At 41.7% G+C, this 12733-nt stretch overlaps 1 protein-coding gene across 4 annotated transcripts in view; it reads left to right on the top strand.

The window, feature by feature from the left end:
- CDKL4 (cyclin dependent kinase like 4) overlaps positions 1–12733 on the top strand; it is an 80581-nt gene that overhangs the window by 14674 nt on the left and 53174 nt on the right. For 2 of the 4 annotated variants that reach the window (XM_025354492.1, XM_025354494.1), the window contains 2 exons: positions 15–242; positions 3419–3540. In XM_025354492.1, coding sequence (XP_025210277.1) covers positions 75–242; positions 3419–3540 — 290 coding nt within the window. In that variant the 5' untranslated portion in view covers positions 15–74. Of the gene's footprint in view, positions 1–6; positions 243–3418; positions 3541–12733 lie in introns of those variants that run through there. The other 2 variants (XM_025354491.1, XM_025354493.1) reach the window with 2 other exon arrangements.

The raw sequence follows: 12733 nt of genomic DNA, 5'->3' as shown, positions 1-12733 counted from the left end.
ACCTTATTTTCCAGGTGTAACTTTGTACTGCAAGTCAATTGATAACAGCACTAATTTAAGTCACTTCCGCTGTAATGGAGAAGTATGAAAAATTAGCTAAGATTGGAGAAGGGTCTTATGGGGTTGTATTCAAATGCAGAAACAAAACCTCTGGACAAGTAGTAGCTATTAAAAAATTTGTGGAATCTGAAGACGATCCTGTTGTTAAGAAAATAGCACTAAGAGAAATACGTATGTTGAAGGTAAGTTAACTTTATATATATGTAAAATATCATGGTATTGAGTGAAATATGCATGCTAAAATTACAAAGAATTTTAAAGTTATTTTTCCCCATTGGACTTAAATTCCTTTGTATCAGCACTTTTGGGTAATAAATTGGTTATCACTTTGGACTTTGGCCACTCTGATTTTGTCTGATGTGTATGAATGTAGCTACAGATTGTTATATTGAAAAGAACTTTTATTCTTGTTAGTAAATATCCTAAGTCCACTCACCCCAGTGTTTACACTTGCCCCCAACCTCGGCCCTCCTCTGGATGTCCCTCCAAATACTTCCCCTACCAACCAGCAACTGAAAAGAGCACCTCCTGGCACAGAGAGTCAGTCCCACAGGACCACACCAATGCCCTGGTACGCATTGACATTCATTGGTTCCTGCCTGCACTGCACCCCAGGTTATTAGACATACTGAATATCACCCCCAGTGACGTATACATTTTTTACATCAAGGTTTTTGTTATAATTGTTTTCACTCTGATAAGATTTGACATGTAAGATTCCTAAGTTCTCAATGTAAATTTTTTCTTACGCTAAAAATCTTACACTTTTAGAACTGTAAGCGACCTTAGAAATGCTTCTTATCCACCACCTGTATTTTCCACAGAGGAAACGGAGGTCTGGGGCAGCACTTCTCAAATGTTAATATGCGTTGGAGTCCCCGGGGACCTTGTTGAAATGCAGATTCTGAGTTGGGAGGTCTGGGGTGGGCCCGAGATTCTGCATTTCTGAGTGCGGAAGCTGCTGGTTTGTGGGCTACACATTATGTAACAAGACCCTGTGATTTCAAGGACATACAGGCAACCTTCATTTTTGACATGTCATCTGTTTTTAGAAAATCCCCAGAAATTCAGTTTGTAAGGGGGGGATAATAATTATCACTAATAATTATCACATTATCTCTCATTTTCAAATATTATTTCCCACAGGGTTCCTCAACTAATACATACTAGGGTTTTGTTTGAAATACAACTTGATACATGGAGTCTTCAGGAACATATCCATCATGATTGAAAAAAAAAAAGTTCACTATTACCTTTCAGCCAGCAGAGGGCGCGCTGGTCAGCTCGCCAGCTCTGGCACCCTCACTGAGCTAAGCTGCAGGGCGGGTCTGAACCAGGCAGTGTGGTTTTCTAATAAAAATAATGCTTTTACCTGTCAGCCTCTCCCTCCCAAGTCTTCAGATCAAGTTAATGCTCAGGTGGTACCTTCTGCATTACAAGTGCCCCAACTTGAGAATAAGGCTGTAAGGTAAAAAGTAGCCTGATTACGACTCAGCTTGGTCTCTGATGAAGGCCCTCAGAATGTCAGAATGTCCATCTTTCTGCTTTTGGTATGTTGTGTCCATGTATTCCCTGAACAGCTCCTTCTGTGATCCATCGACCTTACTTTTCTCACATAGTCCTTTAAATTGTGTTTGCCTCTCTCTCCTTACTACCTGTTTTTCTTTGGGCAAGTTACCGTTTTCCTGGGCTAGGTTAACTTCATTTGCAAAGGAGATACAAATTGCTGACCTACCCAAAGACAGGAGATTGGACCAGGTTTAACCTGGACATTGCATCAAGCTGTAGCATCTGTAAATCTTTTACTCCCCTAGTAGAGACCCTGCTTTGCTTCCATGCTGTGGTTTTGCAGCAGCACAAAGCCACTGGCTTTTTAGATGACCTAGTCTCCTCCACTCTTTGCCCTTTCTGCTGCTTTAGGCAGTGGAGCATATAGAAAACAAATTGGTTTGGTGCTTTAAGCTTTTCTTTTTTTTTCCCTTAGAGAGATGGGGGCTCAGTATGTTGCTTAGGCTGATCTCGAACTCCTAGGCTCACGCAATCGTCCTGCCTCAGCCTAAAACTTTCTACTGGGCCTGCTATTCATTGAGCTTCTACTATATGCAAAATGCTGTGTTCTCTCTATATATCTTTCTGGGTAAATGGTAGAGAGTGTGGAAAGTTGATTTGTCTACTACACTGGGAAAACAACAGGGAAGATGGGTTAGGAATAAGAGTGATCATGTATCCTAATTTGCCCAAGACAGTTCTGCTTTATAGTTTTTGTCCCAGTGTCCTGCCTGGTTCACATCTCCTTTCCAAAGTGTCCTGGTGTGGCCAGGCCCAGTGACTCACACCTGTAATCCCAGCACTTTGGAAAGCCGAGGCAGATGGATCACTTGAGGTCAGGAGTTTGAGACCAGCCTGTCCAACACGGTGAAACCCCGTCTCTACTAAAAATACGAAAATTAGCCAGGCATGGTAGCACGCACCTGTAGTCCCAGCTACTGCGAAGGCCAAGGCATGAGCATCACTTGGACCCAGGAGGCAGAGGTTGCAGTGAGCTGAGATGGCACCACTGCACTTCAGCCTGGGCGATAGAGCGAAGAAAAAAAAAAAAGTGTCCTGGTGTGTATGCTAAATTATGTGGTCACCCTAGTTACAGGCAGAGTGACCATATGTGCTGGTTTGCCTAGGATAGTCCTGGCTTCTACCCATTACCCTAGTTTGGAGGATAAAATTGTTTAATCGCTGTAGTGATAGTCTATCCTACCTAATCAGCATTCTCCCTTAGGTTTACAATATTAAACAGAGGCTGTGTTATAAAATGCTTCAGTTTGGGAATAGAATTTAACACACAAAATATCTATGCATAAGAGAGAACAACAGAATCAAAGAACAGTGCTGAAAAATATAATAAGTAAATTTAAAAACCAACTAATTGTGGGGACTTCTAGAAGAGACAGTTTGTTCCAATTTGATGGTTAAGATCTAGTATTACTGGGAGCCAACACTAGAATCCAGACTGGATTTAAATCCATAAAATCCATGGCAATATGTAAGCCAAATGGGTATTGATGATTTTTATAGTCCTTACTCAATAATTTCATTTCCTCAATTTTCTACTCAGGTTATTTTATGACTTGAATATATAGAATTTCCATAAAATACATAAAGTGTTTTTTGTTTTAGTGCAGTATTTTAAGCTACATACTTTACTTGCTATCACCAGAGAGATTCAAGCAGTTTTGTTACCACTTATTATAGGTACATTGGATGAATCTTAAATTTCTTCCAACTTTAAGTTTCTTTAAGGGGTCTGGGGAGACGCTTTTACTAGTAACAGATCACTTAACTTTACATTTCAATTCTTTCACAGCAATTAAAACATCCAAATCTTGTGAACCTCATCGAGGTGTTCAGGAGAAAAAGGAAAATGCATTTAGTTTTTGAATACTGTGATCATACACTTTTAAACGAGCTGGAAAGAAACCCAAATGGGTAAGTAATCTGGAAACTGAAATTCCGTACAGCCAGTTCTCAGTTTCATTTTCTGTGGAATTAACCATGGCAGATTTCAAATCCCAGCCACAATTCCCTCTCTACCAAAATGCATCTGGCTACCCCATCCAGTCTCAGTTAGGATGTCTTCAAAAGGCAAACAATGATTTACCTATAGGAGTTATAATTAGGAAGAAAAACCTACTGCAGATATAAAATAAAAATGAATTTGAGGCTCAATTGCATATTGGATTATCTGAATTCAAGGAATGAACCATGATTTGATACTAGGAAACCTATTCATGTAATTCACTAACAAGTTAAAGGATAAAAAATACATATAATTGATAAATTTGAAAATTTGAAATGTCGATAAATTCAACATCCTTTCCTGATGATTTTTTTTTTAAATCCCTAGCATCTAGGGTTAAAAGAATAGTTTCTTTTTTCTTTTCTTTTCTTTTTTTTTTTTTTTTTTGAGATGGAATCTCACTCTGTTGCCCAGGCTAGGGTGCAATGGCACAATCTCAGCTCACTGCAAACTCCACCTCCTGGGTTCAAGCAATTCTCTGCCTCAGCCTCCCGAGTAGCTAGGATTACAGGCGCCTGCCACCACACCCGGCTAATTTTTGTATTTTTACTAGAGATGGGGTTTCACCATCTTGGCCAGGCTGGTCTTCAACTCCTGACCTCATGATCCACCTGCCTCTGCTTCCCAAAGTGTTGGCACACACACCTCTCTTCAAATCCACTGCCAATTTTATACTCAATGGTAAAACTAAAAGAACTTTCATTAAAGTGAGGAAACAAGACAAGGATGTCAGCTGTCACCACTATAATGTAACGTTGTTCTGAGAACTCTAGCCAATGTAATGTAATAAGAAAAGCAAATAAAACGTAGCTTTTGGAAATGAAATAAAATTGTCATTATTTGCAAGATATTACTGATCTACAAACTCTAAGAGAACCACCTAAAGAGTTATTAAAACCAATAGAATTCAGTACAGTGACCCCTATAACACTACAAATTCCACATGCAAAAACTAACAGCCTTTGTATCAAACAGCACTTCAGAAAATCTAACAGAGAATGGCTGGGTGCAGTGTCTCATCCCAGCACTTTGGGAGGCCGAGGCAGGTGGATCACTTGAACTCACAAGTTTGAGACCAGCCTGGCCAACACGGTGAACCCCTGTCTCTACTAAAAATATAAAACTTACCTAGGTGTGGTGGCGGGCACGTGTAGTACCAGCTAGTTGGGAGGCTGAGGTATGAGGATTGCTTGAACCCAGGAGGCTGAGGTTGCAGTGAGCTGAGATCACACCACTGCACTCCCACCTGGATGACAGAGCGAGACTCTGTCTCCAAAAAAAAAAAAAAAAAAAAAAAAACTAGTGGAGAAGGATCCCATTCAAATATTAACAACAACAAAAGTTTAGGAATAAAGATAAAGAGTTGGCCGGGCGCGGTGGCTCAAGCCTGTAATCCCAGCACTTTGGGAGGCCGAGACGGGTGGATCACGAGGTCAGGAGATCGAGACCATCCTACCTAACACGGTGAAACCCCGTCTCTACTAAAAAAATACAAAAAACTAGCCGGGCGATGTGGCGGACGCCTGTAGTCCCAGCTACTCGGGAGGCTGAGGCAGGAGAATGGCGTGAACCCGGGAGGCGGAGCTTGCAGTGAGCTGAGATCCGGCCACTGCACTCCAGCCTGGGCGACAGAGCGAGACTCCATCTCAAAAAAAAAAAAGATAAAGAGTTGTTCTGACTCTACATTAAGACAGCTACAAAACTGAGGTACATAAGGATTTTATTTAAATGAACATACGTTTCTAGATGGAAATATTCATGATTATAAAAATATTGCCTCTACAGTTTATTTATTAAACAAAATTCTAATCAGAATACCAAAAGGTTTTTTTGAAACTTAACTGTCAAATGTTAAATCACAGTAGTTTGAGAGACTCCCTTTGACAAAAAAGTACCATAAATGAAACTAAAAAAGAAATGAGATATTGGGTAAACTATTTGCCAGAATTGATAAATTTTATATCTACCTATGCAGATTTTACAAATAACATTTTTTAAAAGGTTGACATCCAATTAATAAATATATTCATTCAAAAAAAACTTTCATAAATGTAGACTGCACCCAGCCAGTGCTAAGGCTACAGCATTGAACAAAGCACACACAGAAAAGGAGCCTCACCTTACCTTCCAGTGAATGTGGAAAGCACATCATTAAAAAAGAGAAGGAGGCTGGGTACAGTGGCTCATGCCTGTAATCCCAGCCCTTTGGGAAGCTGAGGCAGGTGGATCAGTTGAGCTCGGGAGTTCAAGACCAGCCTGGCCAACATGGCGAAACCCATCTCCACAAAAACTACAAAAATTAACCTAGCCTCTCGTCCCAGCTAGTTGGGAGGCTGAGGTGGGAAGATCACTTGAGCTCAAGAAGTGGAGGCTGCAGTGAGCGGAGATCATGCCACTGCATTCTAACCTGGGTAACAGAGTAAGACCCCATCTCACTGAAGACAGAAGTCTTCAAAAAACAAAAAAAAGAGAGAGAGAGAGAGAGAGAAGGAAATGACCAGCACACCTAAGAAAACATGCTTATCCTTCCCTATTAATCAAGGAAATTCAAAACTTTTTAGCAAGGTACCATTTCTCATCTATTACATTTGGCAAAGATTTTTCAAAATTTATTATACTTGGTCTTATCAACAGTCAGGGAATCAGACCTCCTCATTCATGGCTGCGGAGAGTGCCATTAGGAGGGCAATTTGGCAATATGTATAAAAAAAATTTAACTCTTTTCATCCTTTGATCAAGAGATTCCATTTAGAGAAATTTATGGTAAGAAAATAATCAGATCAGGGCAAAAAGTTATGCATATGAATGTTCAATACTTTATTATTTATAACAAAAATATTGGACCCCCCTAATTTTCCAATAGTAAAGAATTGATTACAGGCATTTTAGTATATCCATCCATACAATAGTACAATATGCAGCCACTCCATTAGAGAGCATGCTTCAGAACAATAGTTCATGTCCTGAGGAAATGTTCCTGGGGTGATACATGAAAAAATGAGATAACATACTAGAATGTTAAGTATAATTAAAAATTGGAGTTTTCTCAACATTCTGTGAATGCATATATATATAACTTTTAAAATAAAAATTAATATAAAGACAAAATGGTATATTAATTCATAGATCAATTTTATTCTGCACTAAATAGGATGTTTTATGTTGACTTAGAAGACTGATATGTTCAGCCAGTCTATAAATTAATTTATAAATTAACATACATTTTCATGAAGTTAGAAATTTATGCTTACTTCATGTATTGTTCAAGGCCCTGAGACTGTTATAAAACATTCAATGCATACACCAGTTTGACTGAACTGAACATCTTTCTCTTCCCTGCTTGTATCCTAAGCTTTCCTGTCTGTAGACTTAGCTCATGTTCTTCTCATTTTAATCTAGAAGGTTCTAGCCTTTTTCACCTTCACTGTCTTTATCATAATCTTTATTTATTTATTTTGAGACACAGTCTCACACTGTCGCCAGGCTGGAGTGCAGTGGGGCAATCTCGGCTCACTGCAGCCTCTACCTCCTGGGCTCAAGCAGTCCTCCCACCCCAGCCTCCCAAATAGCTGGGACTACAGGGACCCGCTACCACACCCGGCTAATTTTTGTATTTTTAGTAGAGATAGGGTTTCGCCATGTTGGTCAGGCTGGTCTCGAACTCCTGACCTCAGGTGATCCACCTGCCTTGGCCTCCTAAAGGGCTGGGATTACAGGCGTGAGCCCCTGCACCTGGCCTATCATAATCTTTAAAATGTGAAATCCTAGATATTTGTAACATCTCTAAGTTTCCTTCATCTGGATGGAATTGCTTCCTTCCTTTGAATCCCTATGGAATTTTATTTTCATCCCTGTTATGGTACTTGGTACTTACTACTGTATATGTTTTTATGTGCAAACTCTCTCTCACTAGAGTATAAGTTTTTTGAGGGCATACTTCATGTCTCATTGATCTTAATGGCTTCCTCATGCCTAGCATTCTTTCGCTCAAAAAATATTTCATGGAGCCTTTTACACTGGTGCAGAGGATACAGTTATAATGGCACAATCCTGCCCTCAAGAAGCTTAAAATGTAATGAAGAGACAGATATTGAAAGTAACAACTACAAATGCTTACGTTGATTGGGTTAATGCTGATGCAAGGGATGCACAAGAGAAGCAACTCCAACATCTGTTGACCCCGGGAAGTGAGGGAGATTCTGCAGAGAAGGCAGCATTTGAGTTTTGAAAAGGAAGAGGAGTTGGCCAGATGGACACCTCTGGAAGAATGCACAGACACAAGAAAGAGCAAGGCATGTTCAAGCAACTCCTCTGTTGAATATGTTTTGCAGTGCCAAGGACCTCTGAACCATCCCGCTTTGCACTTTTAAGTTTTACAAATGTGCTTAGCACTGCTAGTGTTCAGTAGTGCTTTGGGTCAGCCCTGAGACTTCAATCTATTATACATGGAGTAATGTAAATAGGAACAATCTAGAATATGCTACTCTTTTATGAAATGCTGGGTACTTCTAGATAACAATGATTAATTTAAAGCATTCATCTACTTGTACTCCTTTCCTAAAATCTACTTAAATAATAGGCAAGAGAGTAAAGGCCTAAGTCCAGTGAATACCAAACAGAGATAAACAACCAGCTAGTATACATACCAAGCCTACTGGACTATTGTTTATTGAGAGAAACGTGTAGGAGAAATAACTGGTGTGTGGGCATAAGATCAATGTGGCAGGGCGCGGTGGCTCACGCCTGTAATTCCAGCACTTTGGGAGGCCAAGATGGGTGGATCACAAGGTCAGGAGATTAAGAGCATCCTGGTTTACATGGTGAAACCCCGTATCTACTAAAAAACACAAAAAAATTAGCCGGGCATGGTGGCGGGCGCCTGTAGTCCCAGCTACTACGGAGGCTGAGGCAGGAGAATGAAGTGAACCCGGGAGGTGGAGCTTGCAGTGAGCCGAGATCGCACCACTGCACTCCAGACTGGGTGACAGAGTGAGACTCCATCTCAAAAAAAAAAAAAAAAAAAAAAAAGATCATCTATGTAGTGAATGTGGATTGAGCCATGGGATGGTGAGATAATGAAGGGACCCAAAGACTAAATTATAGCATAAAGAAGAATTGGGCCAGGCACAGTGGCTCATGCCTGTAATCCCAGCACTTTGGGAGGCCAAGGAGGGCAGATCACCTGAGGTCAGGAGTTCAAGACCAGCCTGGCTAACATGGTGAAACCCCCATCTCTACTAAAAATACCAAATTAGCCAGGTGTGGTGGTACGCACCTGTAGTCCCAGCTACTTAGGAGGCTGAGGCAGGAGAATCGCTTGAACCCGGGAGGCAGAGATTGCAGTGAGCCGATATTGCACCACTGCACTCCAGCCTGGGCAACAGACTGGAACTCTGTCTCAAAAAAAAAAAAAAAAAAAGAGTTGGGCTGGGCACGATGGCTCACACCTGTAATTTCAGCACTTTGGGAGGCCAAGGCAGGCAGATCATTTGAAGTCAGGAGTTCAAGAACAACCTGGCCAACATGGTAAAACTACATCTCTACTAAAAATGCCAAAAAATGAGCCAGGCATGGTGGTGTGCCCTTATAGTCCCTATAGTCCCAGCTACTCAGGAGGCTGAGGCAGGAGAATCGCTTCAATATGGGAGGTGGAGGTTGCAGTGAGCCAAGATCGCGCCACTGCACTCCAGCCTGGGGAACAGAGTGAGACTCCATCTAAAAAAAAAAAAGAAAAGAAAAAGAAAAAGGGAGTTTTTGTCACAGTGAAGTAAGGTGGTGAAAGTGTACTGCTTCCCCTGCCAGATGAAAGCTTCTCTACTTACTGGATAGAGAAAAAAGCATTTGTTACATCAATAGATGCATCCAAAGTAGTGAGGCTGTGTTGGATTTGCTCCAGTAGAGAAACTGTATGTATAAGAGCGGCTACAATTGGCATCATCTGATTAAAGTGATAATCTATTCTCATTCTCTAAGATTCATTTTTTTTTTCTACAAAGCCCAATAGTAAGTTAAATGGGATAGTGTTAGGAAGTATCACTCCTGTCAACAGGGAGGATTTCCCTAAACTGCTATTGCACTACCCATGATAGAATAATCCTGCCATCAAGAAGTTTAAAATCTGGCTGGTGCAGTGGCTCACACCTGTAATCCTAGCACTTTGGGAGGCCGAGGCAGGTGAATCATCTGAGGTCAGGAGTTCTAGACCAGCCTGACCAACATGGTGAAACCCCGTCTCTACTAAAAATACAAAAATTAGCCAGGTATGGTGGTGGGTGCCTATAATCCCAGCTACTTGGGAGGCTGAGGCAGGAGAATTGCTTGAACCCGGGAGGCAGAGCTTGCAGTGAGCCGAGGTCACGTCATTGCACTCCAGCCTGGGCAACAAGAACAAAACTCCATCCAAAAAAAAAAAAAAAGAAGTTTAAAGTCTGATGAAGATCAGATTACAAGAGAACAATTATAGATTATTATAGTGTTACAACTACTACATGGGTTTATAAAACTGTAGCTGTCCATTTCTGACTGGTGACAACACATGATGTACATTGGTAAATTAAACTTGAATTTCTTTACCAGTTAATTGAGCATAGAAATTTACCATAAGGTTATGGGTGTGGCTTGGTGGAAGGATGACATTGAATCAGGAGTATTAAGAAATACATTATTGGCTGGGCACAGTGGCTCACATCTGTAATCCCAGCACTTTGGGAGGCTGAGGCGGGTGGATCACCTGAGGTCAGGAGTTCAAGAGCAGCCTGACCAACATGGTGAAACCCCATCTCTATGAAAATACAAAAATTAGCTGGGCACGGTAGTGGGCCCCTGTAGTCCCAGCTACTCGGGAGGCTGAGACGGGAGAATTGTTTGAACCCAGGAGGTGGAGGTTGCAGTGAGCTGAGATTGCACCACTGCACTCCAGCCTGGACGACAAGAGCGAGATTCCGTAAAGTAAAGCCAGTGACCAGTGACCTTGAAAACCACTGTGGTTCACCAGTTTTGGGGGAATGGGGAGCTTAATGACAGTCAGGTGGCAAATGAATTTTGACTCAAATCCATTTCATGGTTGCCCCAGTGGGTCCACAGATCCATCCTGGTGAATATTTTCCCATTTCCTAAGTGAGTTGCTGAAATAAATACACTAACAAAAGGAAGAGAAGTGAGGTGGCTCTCTGATCTAAGGAATGAAGGCTGTTATGGTGGAAGAGCCTAGTAGAAGTGTCTGGCACGTTGCTCTTTGCCAAAATAGAAAACTGAAAGCAATGCTGCAGATTTGGAGAAAAGCATAGATTAGCATTACCATTAAATGCTATGGGGAGACATAGTTGGGTACTCGATGAGCATGTTGTCTATGACAAATTCTCTTCAACGTTTCTGTCTCCTCCAGTCTCTGAGTTCCTTCTCCCTCATTTTATTAATGAATTTCTAGCGTCTTAACTTCCTTTGGCATAGGCAACCATTTAGTCCAGGCTCAGTCAACCAGTTCAGCAACTAACTAGAATCATTCCTGTATGCCCCAGGTGGTCTGCTGAAATCAGAATCTGGAGCCAGGTGTGGTGGTTCACACCTGTAATCCCAGCACTTTGGGAGGCTGAGGGAGACGGATCACTTGAGGTCAGGAGTTTGAGATCAGCCTGGCCAACATGGTGGAACCCTGTCTCTACTAAAAATACAAAAAAATTAGCCAGGCATGGTGGCAGGCACCTGTAATCCCAGCTACTCGGGAGGCTGAGACAGGAGAATTGCTTGAACCTGGGAGGCAGAGGTTGCAGTGAGCCGAAACCATGCCACTTCACTCCAACCTGGGTGACAGAGCGAAACTCCGTCTCAGAAAAAAGGAAAAAAACAAAAACAAAAACAAAAACAGAATCTCGAATAAGTTGTGCCCATATTGTTATAATCAGCCCAATCTAAAGTCATATTTCTTCCCCTCTGGTCCAACACCCGTGAAATCCATTTCTTCATACATTCCCCGTTATAAATCAGCAAAATTTTGTAGTTCTTTTCACTATGTAAATCTCCTCTTCCTCTGTTTCACTTTGTTATAGGCCCCTGAGTCATGCTGGGATCTGATTTTAGTTAAGGTTTGGAGACCCTGAGGGGAGGTGGGGAGAGGAGGCTTGAAGAGAGTGGACATCCCCACACAAGGCACCTGCCTCAGGTGAGATCTGAGAGTCTGTAGCAAGGCAGAAGCAGCCTCATTGTACAAGTTTGGGGGCTACCTCCTATAAGAAGAAAAATTTGGGCAGAATTTAGGGTGCTCTTAGTTACGTGAATACTTTCAAGTGTCACATTCCAATTCCTGGACAATTTCTCCTCCTCATCTCATTAACTGAGAAACTAATTACCCTCACATAAATTCAGTCTTGTTCCCTGCAGGGTTATTGTCTGTGTCAGTTTTTAGCAATCTCATGGTAGTCCCAGTGGATCTGTAAAGTGGGTCCTACAGAAACAAGAAGTAAGGGGTTCTTTTAGGGTAAATATCAGATGCCTGATGTCCTAACTGTGCCGTGAACCAAGATATTAAAGCTCTGAACCTGTGCTTTTTTTCTTTAATTTCTCCAGTGAAATTAGAAGCAGCCAGACCACCTCACATATCTGTTATTACCTATATTCCCCATATTGTTCTATCACACTTAGTTCACCAAAGCCTTGCCTTGAATAAGCATTTTATTCTAGATGGCCACAGGTGACTATTTAAATTCCCTTTTCAGGCCAAGCACAGTGGCTCATACCTGTAATCCTAGCACTCTGGGAGGCCGAGGCAGGCAGATTGCTTGAGGTCAGGAGTTCAAGACCACTCTGGGCAACAGAGTGAAATCCTGTTTCTACTAAAATACAAAAAATTAGCCAGGTGTGGTGGCAGGCACCTATAGTCCCACCTACTCAGGTGGTTGAGCAGGAGAATTGCTTGAACCCAGGATGCGGAGGTTGCAGTGAGCCAAGATCACGCCGTTGCACTCCAGCCTGAGTGACAGAGTGAGACTCTGTCTCAAAAAAAAAAAAAATTATTTAAATAAATAAATACCTGTTTCATTACTGGGTGGCCATCTGCCAGCATCCCCGCCATTAATAGTAATTAGATGCTGCCCTTCAGACCCCATT

The sequence above is a fragment of the Theropithecus gelada genome, chromosome 13 (assembly GCF_003255815.1).
Source record: "Theropithecus gelada isolate Dixy chromosome 13, Tgel_1.0, whole genome shotgun sequence".
Taxonomy (NCBI): Eukaryota; Metazoa; Chordata; class Mammalia; order Primates; family Cercopithecidae; genus Theropithecus; species Theropithecus gelada.
This window is presented reverse-complemented; position numbering and strand designations above follow the sequence as displayed.